The following is a 19,058-nucleotide window of genomic DNA, read 5'->3' as shown; positions in this document are numbered from 1 at the left end:
CGCCTCTATAAAGCTGGCTGGAACTAACAAAGGGGTGAAGATTGTTTCAGAGGGACACCGGCCTCGTCTTCCCTTCTAGAAGTGCATGCTTAAATGAAGATGAATAAAGATTTTGTAAAAATAACTACTGAAGTTCCGGTGCCGTTTCTGGATCCCTCGACTAATGAAGAACCGGGGCAAAACTGATTTCGCAACAGGTGTTACTAGAGGCCAAGGTAATGCCATCCAGAGCAAGTATCTGGTTAGATACCATATTTCTAGGTATTTTAGGGCCAAGTATAATCAGCAGCATACAGTTAGTTGTCACCCAGGTCTTTATATCAAGCTCTGCTGTGTTCAAGCTATTAATTACTGCGCGCAGGAGAGCCAAAACACACATCAAACATTAAAGTTCAGTTATGCCAGCTTTAACCTTGGGATGCCTCAGCTTCTCTTTTATATCCCCCACACTCAACTCTCTGCATCAGGAAGCTCCTGCCACTGGTCACCCTGGGAGTTTCGTCCTTCTACACCCTAACAGTTAGCAGATAACGTAGTGAAGCATCGTTGACACAAAAATTTGACTCTGACTTTAAACACTGGTCACTTCAGGTGTTGCTCTGATATACAGGAAATGACATCAGGGCTCAAACTCTTTGTCAGTAAACCATTTCTTTATTTAACATATAAAATTTTGGTTTAATTGTTGCAGGATTTCATTACACAAACAAACTGAAAAAAACCTGCAGAACACATGGATCAATGCATTCAATAAAAATATAACAGGAAACAGATTTCTTAATCAAACTGCTGGAACAAAGCGAACCACTCAACACAAACACTACAGTAGAACAGTTTAGAAAGCTTAAAATGTAACAAGAGGCACATTTTCATTCATAGGTGCCTCATCAGATATTTACAGAAGACTCCACCTGAACTCTGTGGAGCCTCATCTCAAGGGTTTAAGTCTGACCCTGAAACCAGAAGAGGATCTTTCTGTCTCTGCAGATTCACTGTGATCCAGAGATGGCAATGATTTCAGTCCTGCATCACGCTGATGTTTGCACAGAGAAGATAATTTAGTAAATGTTTTTGAACATTGGTAACAGTAAACTTCATAATCATTATGCAAATATTTACTCTGTGAATGGTACTCATGGCCATTGACCAGTGGTTGTTGATCAATGCTCATAAGAATTTGCATATTAATGATGAAGAAATTGACCTCACAGCCCATTGTTCATTCATTGGGCCGGTTTCAGTCGTTATGCAAATGTACTGTTTACAAGATTAACGTAAAAGCGAGAATCGAGATGTAACAGTTTATTTGTAACATGGAATCGTTTCTGAGTGGAGTATGAACTGAGATTACTCAAACTCTTTCACAGATGAAGTTCTCTTTCATGTGTCTGCGTTCATGCTTAGTATGATCACATGATTGTGAAAAGGTTTTGTCACAGTGTCTGCACTTGTATGGTTTCTCTCATGTGTGGACTCGTTTATGCTTTTCAAGCTGACATGCACTGATGAAGGATGACCCACACTGATCGCAGACATGCTTTTTAACGCCACTGTGAAGGAGTTCATATTGTTTGAAGTCCTTTGAAGTGGTGAAGCCTCTCCCGCATTCTTTACAGTAGTTCATTTTGTCTCCAGTGTGTCTACGTTGATGTATTTTCAGAGTCCTTCAATGACTTAAAGTTTTTCCACAAAGGTCACAACAAAAGTCTTTCCCACAGCGATGACAGGGTTGAGAACTTGATCCATCTGTGTCGCTCTGCTTCTAAACAAAAACACAAAGACAGTGTAAGTCAGTCCTTCAACATTTTTATCCTGAACGTCACCTGAAATAAAGAGCATCTCTGCCAAAGTCCAATTACATTTTACCGTTTACATTATCACACTCAGCTCAATTTAATGTGCTATAAAAACGATAAGAGTAAAAACATTAAAGTAATACTAGTTTAATGCTACAATAACAATAACACAATTCTCAAACACTATCCCTAAAAACCTGTGATTAGAGTCTGAATAATCAGTCAGAGCTGCCTTTCCATGCAGTAGAATTGCTAACATGCTAACACACTTTGATGAGCAGAGTTGTTTCAAACAGTCGGGCTGACAAGATAAAAATATAAATACATACCTCACAGTAACTGCACTTGTAGAGTCTTTCTGGTGTGGATCTGTTGGTGTGCTTTCAGGTAACGTGGAGATTTAAAAGTCTTCTCACACAGGTCACATTTATAAGGTCGTTCCTCAGTGTGGGTAAACATGTGACGTCGTAACTCTGTGTTTGTAGTAAACTGTTTACTACACTGATCACAGCTGTACACATCATGTCTGGTGTGAATGCGTGAGGTGTGTATTTCGCCCCTATCCGGCTGAAAGTTTTCCACAAATGTCACAGCTGTACGCCTTAATTCCAGAGTGGGTAACTAGATGACTCTGTAAGCTGTAACTGTGAGTAAAAGCTCTGCCACACTGATCACAGGTGTACGCTTTAACTCCACTGTGGATGAGTTGATGTGATTTTAAGTGTGAAATGCGCGTAAAAGACTTTCCACAGTCTCCACAGCTGAACGGTCTCTCTCCAGTGTGGATTAGTTGGTGTCTTTTTAAGCTTCCAGACTCGGTAAAAGACTTTCCACAGTCTCCACAGCTGAACGGTCTCTCTCCAGTGTGGATGAGTTTGTGTGTTTTTAAGCTTCCAGAGTGGGCAAAAGACTTTCCACACTCGTCACAGCTGAACGGTCTCTCTCCACTGTGGATGCGTTTGTGTGTTTTTAAGCTTCCAGACTCGGTAAAAGACATTCCACACTCGTCACAGCTGAACGGTCTCTCTCCACTGTGGATGAGTTTGTGTGTTTTTAACTTTCCAGACCTGGTAAAAGACTTTCCACACTCGTCACAGCTGAACGGTCTCTCTCCACTGTGGATGAGTTTGTGTGTTTTTAACTTTCCAGACCTGGTAAAAGACTTTCCACACTCGTCACAGCTGAACGGTCTCTCTCCACTGTGGATGAGTTTGTGTGTTTTTAACTTTCCAGACCTGGTAAAGACTTTCCACACTCGTCACAGCTGAACGGTCTCTCTCCACTGTGGATGAGTTTGTGTGTTTTTAACTTTCCAGACCTGGTAAAAGACTTTCCACACTCGTCACAGCTGAACGGTCTCTCTCCACTGTGGATGAGTTTGTGTGTTTTTAAGTGTCCAGACCTGGTAAAAGACTTTCCACACTCGTCACAGCTGAACGGTCTCTCTCCACTGTGGATCAGTTGGTGTGTTTTTAAGTGTCCAGACGTGGTAAAGACTTTCCACAGTCTCCACAGCTGAACGGTCTCTCCACTGTGGATCAGTTGGTGTGTTTTAAGTGTCCAGACGTGGTAAAAGACTTTCCACAGTCTCCACAGCTGAACGGTCTCTCTCCACTGTGGATCAGTTGGTGTGTTTTTAAGTGTCCAGACGTGGTAAAAGACTTTCCACAGTCTCCACAGCTGAACGGTCTCTCTCCACTGTGGATCAGTTGGTGTGTTTTTAAGTGTCCAGACCTGGTAAAAGACTCTCCACAGTCTCCACAGCTGAATGCTCTCTCTCCGGTGTGGATCAGTTGGTGTCTTTTTAAGCTTGCAGACCTGGTAAAAGACTCTCCACAGTCTCCACAGCTGAATGCTCTCTCTCCGGTGTGGATAACTTGATGCATTTTTAGGGAAGCTTTCACAGTAAAATCTTTCCCAAACTCGTCACGGTTGTATTTTTTTCTTCCACTTCTTTCTTCAATGAAATTGTCGGCCTCCTGAGAGCGCGGACTTCTCGATCCACGTTGGTCCTGCAGTGACAGAGATACAAACAGAGGCAGTGATTTGTGGGAAATACATTATTCTAACCGGCCTTTTATTAGTGGTATTTTGTGAGCTTTTATTAAATAAGTATTTATACTTATTTTCATACACACATTGCAAATGTGCTCATGAGAGTTGGCATTCAGTCCTTTGAGGATCAATGCAAACACGCTTACAGACACAGATAAATATTAGACTTGTTTCTAGGGCAAAGATTAGAGACATTTAATAATAATAATAATGCATTGGATTTATATAGCGCTTTTCAAGGCACCCAAAGCGCTTTACAATGACATTATTCATTCACGCTCACATTCACACACTGGTGGCGGCAAGCTACGGTTGTAGCCACAGCTGCCCTGGGGCAGACTGACAGAAGCGAGGCTGCCATATCGCGCCATCGGCCCCTCTGGCCAACACCAGTAGGCGGTATAGGCGGTAGGGTAAAGTGTCTTGCCCAAGGACACAACGACCAGGACAGAGAGGCCGGGGATCGAACCGGCGACCTTCCGGTTACAGGTGCCCTTCCCAACCCCCTGAGCCACGGCCGTCCCGTTTGGCTGTGCCTGTACGCCTGCTCAGTGAGATGAGCACAGAATGTACTCTGGATGTTTCAGAGACGTGGACGAGGAGAAAAAACAGCAGGAAACACATAGAGTGTGAGACGGTGAGGACGGTTTTTAAGTGTTATAGCAGTCAAGTAACTGACGCATATTATGATATCTGCTTAAGTATTGTGAGGCTGGACTGTAATATACAAAAGTTGAGATCTCTGTGAGTGACGCTGCAGATATACACACACATACATATATATATATATACACAGTGGCTTGCAAAAGTATTCGGCCCCCTTGAACTTTTCCACATTTTGTCACATTACAGCCACAAACATGAATCAATTTTATTGGAATTCCAGGTGAAAGACCGATACAAAGTGGTGTACACGTGAGAAGTGGAACGGAAATCATACATGATTCCAAACATTTTTTACAAATAAATAACTGAAAAGTGGGGTGTGCGTAATTATTCAGCCCCCTGAGTCAATACTTTGTAGAACCACCTTTTGCTGCAATTCCAGCTGCCAGTCTTTTAGGGTATGTCTCTACCAGCTTTGCACATCTAGAGACTGAAATTCTTGCCCATGCTTCTTTGCAAAACAGCTCCAGCTCAGTCAGATTAGATGGACAGCGTTTGTGAACAGCAGTTTTCAGATCTTGCCACAGATTCTCGATTGGATTTAGATCTGGACTTTGACTGGGCCATTCTAACACATGGATATGTTTTGTTTTTAACCATTCCATTGTTGCCCTGGCTTTAGGTTTAGGGTCGTTGTCCTGCTGGAAGGTGAACCTCCGCCCCAGTCTCAAGTCTTTTGCAGACTCCAAGAGGTTTTCTTCCAAGAGTGCCCTGTATTTGGCTCTATCCATCTTCCCATCAACTCTGACCAGCTTCCCTGTCCCTGCTGAAGAGAAGCACCCCCAGAGCATGATGCTGCCACCACCATATTTGACAGTGGGGACGGTGTGTTCAGAGTGATGTGCAGTGTTAGTTTTCTGCCACACATAGCGTTTTGCATTTTGGCCAAAAAGTTCCATTTTGGTCTCATCTGACCAGAGCACCTTCTTCCACATGTTTGCTGTGTCCCCCACATGGCTTGTGGCAAACTGCAAACGGGACTTCTTATGGTTTTCTGTTAACAATGGCTTTCTTCTTGCCACTCTTCCATAAAGGCCAACTTTGTGCAGTGCACGACTAATAGTTGTCCTATGGACAGATTCCCCACCTGAGCTGTAGATCTCTGCAGCTCGTCCAGAGTCACCATGGGCCTCTTGGCTGCATTTCTGATCAGCGCTCTCCTTGTTCGGCCTGTGAGTTTAGGTGGACGGCCTTGTCTTGGTAGGTTTACAGTTGTGCCATACTCCTTCCATTTCTGAATGATGGCTTGAACAGTGCTCCGTGGGATGTTCAAGGCTTGGGAAATCTTTTTGTAGCCTAAGCCTGCTTTAAATTTCTCAGTAACTTTATCCCTGACCTGTCTGGTGTGTTCTTTGGACTTCATGGTGTTGTTGCTCCCAACATTCTCTTAGGCAACCTCTGAGGCCGTCACAGAGCAGTTGTGGAGCTGTTTTGCAAAGAAGAATGGGCAAGAATTTCAGTCTGTAGATGTGCAAAGCTGGTAGAGACATACCCTAAAAGACTGGCAGCTGGAATTGCAGCAAAAGGTGGTTCTACAAAGTATTGACTCAGGGGGCTGAATAATTATGCACACCCCACTTTTTAGTTATTTATTTGTTAAAAATGTTTGGAATCATGTATGATTTTCGTTCCACTTCTCACATGTACACCACTTTGTATTGGTCTTTCACGTGGAATTCCAATAAAATTGATTCATTTTTGTGGCTGTAATGTGACAAAATGTGGAAAAGTTCAAGGGGGCGAATACTTTCGCAAGCCACTGTATATATATACACACACACACATATATATATATATATATATATATATATATATATATATATATATATATATATATATATATATATATATATATATATATATATATATATATATATATATATACATATATATATATATATATGTATGTATGTATATATATATACACACACACACACACACATATATATACACATATACATACATACATATATATACACACACATACACATATATACACATACATACACATATATACACACACATATATATATATATATATACACACACACATACATACACACAGGCAGCTGGGCAGACGGCCAGCATGCCGCCCTCAGGCATGGCAGGACCCCCACACACCCCGACCTTCGTGTCCAGCTCTGCAGGTCCCGCTGGCGCGCCAGCCTCCGGCTCACCCCGAGCCGCGTGCTGTCCACCCTTACAGTTAGGGCTACACGATTTTGCATAAAATGAGAATCACGTTTTTTTGCTTAGAATTGAGATCACGATTCTCTCACGATTTTCTTTTCCAATATAAATATTTATTGCACTTATTAACTACACATCAACTTCGTAACAGTTGAGACTGAACATAAAAACAATAAACATAAAAACAATAAATGCCTCACATTTTGTGGTTGCCGCAAAATGTTGTACTGCTTGAAATTCCGTCTCCACCGTTGCTCGACACTACGTGTATAGAGCAGGTAGTGCAATAATAGAAAAATAGTTGCGGGACGGCACTGTGTAGCATCTGTCTAGGGTGTTGATCATTTTCCTAAATCCCTCGTTTTGCACAGTGTTGATGGGAGCCATATCTTTGGTCAGGTGATAAGTAATACCCTCCGTTCGACGGGTATGGGGAAGCGCTGTATAAGGTTCCCATTATTGATGTTTGGGTGGATATTTTCCAGTCACTTTCTCGTCATCCCTGAGGTGCTCTCCGTTGGTTTTTCCCTGCCAATATTAGCAGCCAGCGTCTGTATCACGTGGTATAAGGCTACGCCCTTGTCATTTGTTGAGCAGGAAGAGTGAGCGCTTGTTTTCATGCAGATTAAGTCCCGGATCAAAATGCGGTGCAATCGTCATCGTCTTTTCTTTTTTTTTTTTTTTTAATCGTTGTCATTTGGAAATGAGATCGCGATTTTCTAACGATTAATCGTGCAGCCCTACTTACAGTGATCACGCGGTTGCTGTAACAGTAGCCTACATTCAACGGCTGCAGCCCTCCTGCTGCCAGCTGTACACATCAACACCAAAAACAACAAAAGCACAAGCAGCGCACAGGTTTTAATCCGGCGAGGCATCATTGTAGAGGCAGTGAAGGTGAGCCCATCTCACCTGCAGCAGCATCGCAGACCACGAGTCGCCACAATAATAAAACATTTTTTATTTAATTATAAATAAATTCTTTCTCCTAATTATGTCCTGGGTTTTAACTAATTAATAACACCAAAGGAAACATCACAAAAATCACTTAAGGTCATGAAAATTAATTGCGATTTAGTAATTCACTGAGGCATCCACCTTATTTATTGAAAAGTATCATATCTGTATTGGTATCGGATCGATACTGGCCCGAATTTACTTGGTATCGGATCGATACCAAAATATGCAGTATCGCCCACCACTACCATCAAGCGGTGCGGCTTCGTAGCTGAGCAAAGTCGTACTGAAACATTTGACAGATTTTTGAGCACCGTGTACATAAAATTGTTTCGAGGTCAGTAAACACAACCAGAGTTACATAAGGCACGCGGGATTATAAGGGGCGCTGTCGATTTTCAGAAAAATCAAAGGATTGATTTGAAGTGCGCAGTATTTTCCAAAAACACGGTAATAACGACGGCCCGCTAGCATGCTCTACCAAAAACAGTGCTTTGTTGTGCATCTGACGGAGGAAAGCCAAACTAGTTCAACACCACTGAAGTTGCAGCATTTCTACAAACCAATTCTGGTTCATCCGTTTCATTTAACGACCCACTTTCTCTTCTCGCCGCCATGTGCTTATGTAAACATATGCACTGCGCATGCGCGTTTTACCCATATTCTATCGCAATATTTCATTTTCCTATCGTTGCCTAAAATTACACCAGTATTACCGTGATCGGTATGATATAGCCCAGCCCTACACGGGTCAGTATTTATGTCTCCAGATTGTTTGTATAGTGAGCCATTAAGACTGTACTCTTGGTACAGTTTTTATTTTTGCTCCTTTTGTCTTACACTGTCAAACAAACACAGATTTGCAGCGTTTGTATGTGTGTGCAAAAGCAAATGTGCCAGGCCTCAAAGACAATGGGTGGTTTGCACAACAAAAGCAGGATGTGAATCGAGCATATGACCTGTACAAATCTCAGCAGGGGTGATTAACACCTCGGGACTTGCACCAGAAAATAAAAAAGTCAGTAATTCTAGTAGGTGTTGGGTTCAAGGGATTTCTGCAAATTTGCGCAGGGTTAGTAAATCTAGTGTTGAAGTTAGCTCGGTGCTTACCTTTAGATGAGCCCACAAACCGAGAGAAACTCCGTGATGAAGCTGGAACTCTTTCCAAACAGGAAACAGGTCAGGGAGCAGAGACCCACGTGGTTCACGCTGATCTCAGCTACGATCCAGGAGACAAGGGTGTGCAGATCGATGCAGATATCGATCCAAACGTTGGTAGTGGTATATGATCGATACTTTAGTTTGTTTCTCTCCTGGAGGTTCACTATTTACTCGCTGTGGATGAAAAAGCAGCTCTGTCCGTGTGAACACCTCTTCTTATGCGGCAGACGCACTTTGCTCCGCCCCCTTCTTCCTGCCCTGCTGGGATTTGTTACTGTGCCGTCACGTGACTCAGATGCGCTCAGAAGACGCATTTGGACTGCAGATAGAGAGAAAGGGGAGCAACATGTGGAGATATTTTATGACTGTAAATGAAAATGCTGGAGAACAGCTGGAAGGCTGTCAAGCCACAGGGGACCACAACAAGCTGTAGAGTTCAGCTTATTTTTTCACACCTCAGTTAAATGCTTTGACTGAAGTCTCACTGCACACACTCACACTTAGTGTTTGTGTACACCTTGGTCATTATAACCTGACACTGATCAGTGCTGCTCTGACGACCACACTCACATCCATGTAATCATTTAACTGGGATGATCTGGATTTACTGCACAATGCTGAATGTGTCCTTACAGTACAGGGAATAACTCTCTCTGTGTTCCTGCAGAGAAACTCTGGGTTTGTGTGCTGACGAGCATCACTCACAGTATGATACAAAGGCTCACTCATACCTTTCCACACATGTGACAAATTCAAAAAGATGCTGAAACCTTTAGAACATCATAAACTACACATTGTTGTACTCTTTTAGGATGGAACAGCTTTCAGATTTATTTACTCTTAAAGGATAAAAGATGTTTTTAAGAATTTTGCATTCAAGAGGAGAATGTTTAAATAAGTCATGTAAATGAGAATTTCAAAGTTGGTGGCTGCAGTATATACAAATTGGTGTATCTCAAAAATAAAACTATGAAGACACTCAAAATTAATTTGGAAACTGTTTTATGCAACTTTTTTACATTTACAATTTTCAGGGATGAACCTCTGAAATTACTTTAACTAGAAATTTGTGTAAAAATACCACTATTGCAATTTATGTAGTTGCTGATGACTTAGTGCATACATATGATTAAAATTTGGGATATAATGGTTGTATTGATGTATAGCAACTTAAAATACTCCCAGAAATGGCACTACAACATGTAAAAATATAAAGATAAGCTCAGGCGGACTGGGTTCTTTAGTAGGTCTAAAGGATCAAACTGCGTCCTCACATCTGCTTCATGAATATGAAGGGTTGTAGTGGGAGAAGGTGGTGTGAAATCCTCATAGCTGTGGAGTGAGGAGGGGGCTCCTGTGGGTGAAGTCTTTGATGGCGGTGATGGCTCTGTGCTGGTGGGAGTGGGGAGGTGGGGGGATGATGGACCAAAGTGTCTCTATTGTTGGGGAAGGTGGAGGTGTCAAGGCTGCTTGATGTCTAATCAAACCAGCAGTAAGAGTCGTTGAGGGTGTTGGCCAACAGCAGGTCGTCAGTGGAGTGGGGCTGTGTGCTTATATCCTTACTCTCATTTCCCTTAGCGTATCTGTAACATTCAACTTCTCTCGGTGCTGTGCTACTGGAAACTGAATTTCCATCACACTATATGTTGTGATGATCTCAGTTCAGTCATGGTGTGTTCTGCAATCCTGCTGAATTGTGTTCCAGTCCCATCGACTGTGTATGAGCGTGCAAACAGGCGTATGGCGGGGATGAATCGGAATGTCTTGAGCCTCAGCATCACAAAACCAGGATGAACATAAATGTTTCTTGTCCTGTTGGATGATGATAAGACTGTGACATGGGATGCCACCTTTGGTCTTGTGATGAAGCAAAGCTCAGGAAGAAGTGTGATTAAATGGTAGCCACATGTGTGCTGCTGAGAAGGATGTACAGGTGTACCTGCTGCCAAATCCAAGCCTCCTCAGGTTAGTTGTAGTTGCAGAACGCTGTAGGACTGAGACAGCTGAGGCATCAAATGTTTGATTAAACGGATGAAAAGGCATTTCTTCCATATAATTATCACTTTTAAAATCTTTAGCAACTTCAAGTTTGTCAGTGTGCTGAGGTCACAGAAACGAGAAAAGAAGTTTGACACTTCAGAGCACATGTGTCAAACTCAAGGCCTGCGGGCCACATCTGGCCCGGCGGACATTTATATCTGGCCCGCGAGATCATTTTATATAGATTTATTATTATTGTTATGCATGGCCCAGCAATATGAGACAATAATAACACACAAACTACAGATCCCATAATGCAGCGCTGCAGCCTCCTTGCTGAACGCTAGGCTAACTGGGAACATTCCCGCGTCAATCAAGTCCAACGTGTGTTAGCTGGCACCTCACAATGGCAAAGAGAAAAGTTGATTCTGAAAACAGAGCCTGTCAGCACCGGTGGGAGACTGATTGTTTACAAACATTGCTGGTAAACCCGTGTGTCTTATTAGTGGAGCTAATGTGGCTGTAATTAAAGAATTTAATTTAAGACAAAACTATGAGACAAAACGTCAGGATAAGCTGAAAAACCTGAATGCAGAGCAGAAACTACAGAAAGTAGAAGAGCTAAAGAAGAATCTGACATTTCAGCAGACTTTTGTCACCAGTGCAAAATCACAAAGTGAAGCTGTTGTCATTTACTTTCTCCCACACTGAAAACACTGGAATGATAACATTATTTGAACATTACCTAATAAGACTGATTCAGGACAGACAATTAGTTATGTTAAACTTTTCTAGCAGTCCTTCACAAACAGGGAACAGTCTGTCTATTCTCTCCATCTGTCAGCTGCTGCTGGCTCTTCCTCCTCCTCTTCCTCACACACTGCTGAGTTTGTCCTGGTGGATCATCAGGGGTGCAAAGCCTCACAGATGATGTGCAGCAGTGGCTCCCTCAGTCTGTCCTCACTTTGGACACTTGCAGTTGTCACACATGGAAATCAAATGTGTGATAAGCTGCAGGATTCAAACACAAGTGTAACTTATAAATACATGTTCATACTTTCATTCCACAATCAGAGAGAAAGAAACAGAGAGAGAGTGCAGGACAGACAGACAGGTGACAGTCTCAGGTGTACACACTGCTACAAAACAGCACAAGAGAAGGAGGATTTAGTGTTTGTGTTATTACGAGTGCTAAACAAGAAGAGTTCCCAGATGGTCCAGTGGACACATGAAATAAATAACTATGTGAATAAATAAGACACAGATATGTAATGCGAGAATGATATTGTGAAATAATGGAACACATTTTGAAAAAAAAGCTTGTTATTGTGAAATATATTGCATTCTGCTATATAAATTTACTTATTATTGTGAAATATTATTTCATGGTCATTATTTTTCACAATAACAGAGATTATTCCTGAGGCATTTTATTTATTTCCAGCCGTTTTTAATCCAAAATGTCCTTTTTTCAAAGTCAGTCTTTATTTCAAAATCTCGTTTTTTCCCAATGGCCTATTTATTTCATAATGCGACTTTTCAGCAGAATGACTTTGTCTGTCAATCAGTGTGAGTGGGTTGGACCTTTGCTCCTATTGGCTGATCGTTTACCATCGACTAGTTTTCCTGGATACCTGCTCCGCGGACGGCTGCCACAGCTAGCAAAAACGTGCTAGGTCAAAAGTCACGGAAGATGGCGGACTGGTGTGAACTTCAGTCAATTCTGCTCATTTTAGCAGATCAGATAGAGAGGGATCATTTACCTGTAGATACTGTTCTGAGTCGTTTAGATGATGTTTCTGAAATGCTTGGGATGATAATTGCTCTTCAAGATGTTAGCATCGATGACAACATTGTCGAAAGTTTAAGATCAATTCAGCACCGTGTTCATTTGGAATACGCCGAGGAAGAACTGTCTTCAAATGTTGGTCGTCCACGTCTTGAAATCCCGGCTGCAGCACTCAGGACTTTAGTGCTGTCCGGGATAACCATCGGGGTAATTGCCGATATGTTTTCTGTGTCTCTGAGCACAATTAGGAGGAGAATGACGGAGGAAGGTCTAAGGTAAGTTTACGCTGTAATTTAACACCTGTGTGAGTCTGTACACAGCATTACATAGATGTTGATCCTTATTTATGACGTTTGACATTGAAATATTATCGCTTTTTTATTGTGACTGTCTAAACTTAGTGGGGTAGCTACGGCTAAAGCTATCGGCGCCATCTCGCCGTTGAGACACGTTTAGCCAGTGGAGCCTGTAGGAACCTTTTACACAGAGAGTAGACCCACCAGCTTTCCACAGGCTACTTACTTATCGCATCTTGGTAGAAAGCAGGGTCATTAGTGCTTTAAATAGTACATAGTTGAATGTTTCATTGCTGTTTGCAGCTGATTGTTCTCTGATAACACATAACAAAGTTGATGTTAAATAGCGAGTTTATTGAAATGGTTTTGTCTATTTCAGCAGCGTTATAAATATCATGATTTCGCTGGTGTCTTCAATAAAGCTAAAACAAGAATACATTTACGTCCTTAGTTCTTTCATTATTAATTGGAAAACTTTGTGTTGAGATTTGCTGTTAAACTAAAAAAAATTATGTGCAGAAAATCCGATAGGTATTCTTCTATTGGAGATGAAGACTTGGATGCAAAAGTGCTGGACATTCAGCGTCATCACCCAAATGCCGGCTGCAGAATGATGATGGGACATCTATGATCCAGAGGCATATACATTCAAAGTAAGCTGATATTGTTTGAATATCCAAACACCAGGAAAACATGTGTCAGTGTGGCCATTTTTAATGTTTCCATCAAAAATGACTAGGCATGTTCTCATCCCTGTTATGCAGTTATGTTCCTTTTTGAACCAGTTTGTACACGATTCTCTCTCCTCAGTAAATCTGTACAGCACCTGGATACTTACCTGAAGCAATGAAGATCTGTCCCATATGCATTACAGTGTTTACAATACAGTCTTTTTGTAGTTGGTAGTACTAAGACATGATCGGTTTGTTAATCAGGATTTCGACTGATGGATTCAATGAGACAAGTCAATCCAGAAGGGGTCATGATGCGACGGTTATCTATTCAGACTGCAAGGCATCGTCAGTACAGTGTACCAGCACCAAATCACCTTTGGCATATCGATGGAAATCATAAACTAATTCGGTCAGTACTTGCATCACTTTTCCCTATTCCATTTAAGTAACAGGATGCATGTATAAAATTGTAAAATGAAGCCTTGAGTTTGTAAATGTCATCTTAAATGTACTGTCATACAAGACAATTTATAGGATGAGCTATAGTCACGTCTAAGGCTTTACATATTTGAACATTGGTCTTACATTTTCCTTTAAAAGTTAAAAGTTAAAAGTTTAAAGTTTTCTTCTGTAAAAATGTAACTGGGGACATAACAATGTTTTTGTTTTTTTTAATTCTGCCTTGTCAGATGGAGCTTTGTTGTCCATGGTGGGGTAGATGGTTTTTCTAGGTTAATTGTCTACCTTAAAGCTGCCACCAACAACAAAGCTACAACAGTTTTTGATGGTTTCTTGTCAGCAATCAGACAATATGGCATACCGTCACGAGTCTGGTAAGAGGTGTTTAACAAATACAGTATGCCAAAAAACTCTGTATTGGACAGTAGTTATATTCAGATTGTTACTCTCACTGACTCGGATGAAACTTCTCTACTTTTTTTCCAGGTCAGACAATGTGAAGGGGGGAATGTGAAGGTTGCACATTTCATGGTGCAGACAATGGGGGAGAACAGGAACTCTCACATTACAGGCAGAAGTGTTCACAACCAGCGGTAAGGACAAGTAAATTGATGGCCTGTCTTACATTTTTTTTAACACATGCAATTGTAATAAAACAAATGGTTTCCAAGCATAATTGACTGGTTTCACAGCACATTACCACTACACTAATAATTAACTTAGAAGGCTGTTGACGTTGAAATACCTGAAAAACCATAAATGAACAATTTCCCTCACTGTGTCTTATAGCATTGAGCACCTGTGGAGGGATGTATATGAAAACATCCTTGACCTTTTGTACACAATCTTCACCCAGCTGGAGATTCAAGGACTGCTCAACCCTGGTGAAGAAATTGACTTGTTTGCACTGCACAGATGCTTTTTGCATCACATTCAACATCATCTTCAGTCATTCTAGGAAGCATGGAATCAGCACGGACTCAGAACAGCAAACAACCATTCACCCCTGCAACTCTGGTTGCTGCACAGAAAAGAGGGACAAGATTTGTCACAGGTACATGACTATTTGATCCATATTTGTTCTTGTATGTAAAACTCTGCTATTTATGGTGGAGATGAGTTTATTTCTACTGTTCAAGTTGGCGTACCAAATATTTCTCGTGTAATTAGAAGTGTCTCCCAAGCCATTCTCTCCTTTTATCCCATCTGTCAGGTATAGATGGCAATACTTTGAAGAAAGTTAAATTTGTTATACCTGAAGAGAACCAATCCTGACCTAGAATGTGTGAATGAATAATTAGTTGGTCGCCAATGCCTAAGAAACTCACATAGACAGACTCAATAAAGTCCATCTATGAACAGCTGCAGGAAACACCACTTCAGTTTAGATTTAAGACATGTGCATGCTCTTTCAGGTTGATGAGGATTATGGTGTGGACTGGACAGAACCACATAATCATCGCCCATCAAATGAGATCACCATTCCTGAGATTCAGCTCCCCCGTGCACTGAATGAACGAGACCCTGCTGTGCTACCAAACAACATTTCACTCAGTCAAGCTTTGGATGCCTACTGTGAAACTGTTCAGTCACTCAAACTTCTATTTGATACCACACCTTAACTCTTCAAAGTAAGCAGGTGCAATATGTTCACACCCTATTTCTTGCATAACTATCCTTCAAAATCACTTGTAGAAAGACACTATCACATTTAATCAGTTTCTATGTCAGGAGGATTTTTTTTATGTTTCTACATCTATGGCTTTGTAGCTAATACTGACTCAAAACAGCATAACCAATTTCATTTTCAACAAAACAAAACTGAGTGGCTATAAAACAGGATTTGTTTTACACAGCTGTCACTTTAATGATGTTCATTTCTTGGATGTGCAGTACATATCAACTCTGAGTAGATTTAATAAAATGCACACAGAACAGTAGTGTAACATCTTAATGCAAATAATTTTTCCTACAAAATTTTTTTGTACCAGTAGCGAATATAAACTAAACATACTGTGTAATTTATAATGTACAGTGAACAACTGGTTTTTTTTCTGAACTTTTTGTCAGTTTATTTATTTATTTTTTTTAAAAAAAGCCATAAATGCTCACCTGTAGTATTTTTTTTATCTTATCTTACCAAGTGGTTATGGAATCAATCCTAAACCAGACCAAAACTTGAGTCAGTAGAGTTGAGACACACCTCAATGTCCATCAGAAATGACTCATAGGTACAGTAGTGTGCAGGAAGACGTAGAACTTCAAAACAGGTGGAAGACCACAGTCATTTCTCTTGGAAAGACTTCCCATCCTGTCCAAAACTTGCTGCAATGGAATATTGTTTTGACCTATAATGACATCCTATGTTCATTATTTTGAATCTTTTATGGAGAAATACCATAAAAGATGAACAATTACATAAAGAGCACAAGACATTTTTGCCCCACTCAAATTGCTGTTGTAGCTGTTATAGATATTTTTATGGTAACAAAGCTAAAAGTAGTTACATACAATTATAATACAACTGAAAATGCCACCACTCTGTTTTTTTTATGTGTTGCATGGAGGAAGTATGGAGCAAATAACAAAACAAAATTATACTATAGTGTACTTTGTTAGTAAACTGAGATCACTGGACTGTATGTAATTTACCAAAGTATAATCAGAGAAAACCAATAGCAAAATACGTATAGCAGCAGATTTACTATTTTCAATGAAGGACCGAAGGTAACCTGCCACTCTTCATCTTCTGTGGCAGGTCACACTATCCTTTCTAGAACAGATTGCATAAAATAGTCCACGTTGGTTAATTTTTTCTCTTAAATGCTACAAGATAAAATAAGCTTAATTTGTCATTTTTATAGCTTTACTTATCTTGTAGTCTTAAGAGCGTCAGCAACATTAGGTGTATTTTTATTAAATGTAACCCAGCTGTTCGCATACAAAATAGTATATTGATATAATAATAATAATGCATTGGATTTATATAGCGCTTTTCAAGGGACCCAAAGCGCTTTACAATGACATTATTCATTCACGCTCACATTCACACACTGGTGGAGGCAAGCTACTGTTGTAGCCACAGCTGCCCTGGGGCAGACTGACAGAAGCGAGGCTGCCATATCGCGCCATCGGCCCCTCTGGCCAACACCAGTAGGCGGTAGGGTAAAGTGTCTTGCCCAAGGACACAACGACCAGGACAGAGAGGCCGGGGATCGAACCGGCGGCCTTCCGGCTACAGGTGCCCTTCCCAACCCCCTGAGCCACGGTCGCCCCTAATATACCTTTATTAGTCCCACAAGGGGAAATTTCATAAGGCTGCCGACCTATTGCACGCAATGGCGGCGCCATCTTACCCTCCGACCATACATAGATTACACAAAACATCACATGGGGAAGACAGGTCAGAGAGGTATAACAATGGAAAATGCATCACATGAGGAAAGATAAGGAGAAAAAATAACTCCCCCCAGACTGAGCTCCAACAGGGAGATCAGTTTGAGAACAGAAAAAAACACCTCAGCACATGAAAAAACTCTTAATACACCAAAGAAACACATGACAAGCAACAGGGGCGGGTAAAGGGTGAGAGACAGCCGATGTAGACAGTACATCCGGGCCTGCAGCCTATGCGCTGGTCTCCATGATCCACCGTCAGCATCGGAAGGGAATACGCGTCGAAGGCGTTTGGAAAGAGAGGGGGGATGAGTGTGTGCATATCAGTGTATATGTATGTGTGTGCGTGTCCAGAGTTCAGCTGAGACAGTGTCCTTCGCCCTGCTAGGCTAAGTAAACAGTCTTCCAGCCAACCCAGGTGGCCTTGCATGGAATGGGAAGAACAGTCACAACACAGTCGTTATCAGGGTATTTTTGTTCAGCTCCAGTCTTGCGACCGCAGCTGGCACCAAGAGGGTATCCGCATGAAGTGATGGTGCTTTTTACTTTAGTGCAAACAACTCATATGATTTTCAAAGCTGTTCTACAGTCCAACACTGGTCTCTCAACCTCCCGTTGGAGAGCCGCGAGCTTCGCCATACTTGCGTTCTGTGATGTTGTCATTCTTGTGCTCAAGGAGCCGATTCTGAGAACTCACAACAGTGTGCCTCCCCGAGATGTCTTCCAATTTGCGCTCAGAGGTGTTATTCCGAGCTAGCCCTTCCGAGATGTAATCCAGTTTGCACTCAGAGATCTTATTCTGAGTATTCACAGCAGCCGTAAGCTTCTCCAAGGTATTATCCGTGCTGCACTCAATGAGCCCATTTTGAGAAACTCACGTCTCTTCCCATCGTTTCAATCCCAGCGGGCAGCCTTGTGGAGGTTTGAACAGCCGGTTCCACTTCCTTTAATCTTCGATAAGTCAGGGCCAAGCCAGCTCCGATCTGCAAGAACCCTGTTATCATGGTTCCAAATAGGTAGATATCTTCAGCACTCAGGCTCACCCAAGCCCAAACTTCTCGTTGACAAGGGGTGTCAATTGCATTCAGGGACCAGTTGATCCAATCCATAATTCCTCTTTTAGGTTTTAGAGAACAGACTGTGAGAGAGTGTTCCAGGGAAAAGTAATAGAAAAAAAAACACGAGACTAGACAAGGACACAAGAGGCTAAGCAGGGAAGATAAGGGAGAGGAGGAGAGGAGAAAAGTGCGACCGCCTTCGTCAAGAGCAAGAGCAGATATATTGATGTTTTGTGTCAACAATTAATGTGCATCCTTCATAAATTAACCAAATACCTTTACTGTTCAGATGTTATAAAATGTGACCTGACCTTACAACAGGGAGCAGTCTCTGATTCTCTTGGTAAGAAAAGAGGAATGATGTCTGATCTTTCTGTCAGAAGCGGCCATACCATAGTCTCCTTAAGCCCTTTCCTCAGCTGCTTGACTTGACGGCTTGTTCGTGTTATGACCTACAACGGTGAGACCAAACCAAAACTGAAGTTGGAGTCCGTAAATTGAGACACACTTTAAATGTTAAATACTTAAAGAACATCCACTGTACTGGTAAAAGCATTTTAAATGGCCTCCAAAGAGATTTT

General features: G+C 41.5%; 1 protein-coding gene across 1 annotated transcript; it reads right to left on the bottom strand.

Moving 5' to 3' along the window:
• Window positions 1-639: 639 nt before the first annotated feature.
• On the bottom strand, window positions 640-4,035 carry LOC120438413 (zinc finger protein 418-like). Its single transcript, XM_039608827.1, has 4 exons — window positions 3,345-4,035; window positions 3,115-3,264; window positions 2,126-3,031; window positions 640-1,762 (listed from the first exon to the last, which is right to left on the bottom strand). The coding sequence occupies exons 1-3, from the start codon at window positions 3,680-3,682 to the stop codon at window positions 2,356-2,358; spliced, it is 1,164 nt and encodes a 387-aa protein (XP_039464761.1). The 5' UTR covers window positions 3,683-4,035; the 3' UTR covers window positions 640-1,762; window positions 2,126-2,355.
• Between the last annotated feature and the right edge of the window lie 15,023 nt (window positions 4,036-19,058).

This window comes from Oreochromis aureus, linkage group 3, assembly GCF_013358895.1.
Source record: "Oreochromis aureus strain Israel breed Guangdong linkage group 3, ZZ_aureus, whole genome shotgun sequence".
Taxonomy (NCBI): Eukaryota; Metazoa; Chordata; class Actinopteri; order Cichliformes; family Cichlidae; genus Oreochromis; species Oreochromis aureus.
This window is presented reverse-complemented; position numbering and strand designations above follow the sequence as displayed.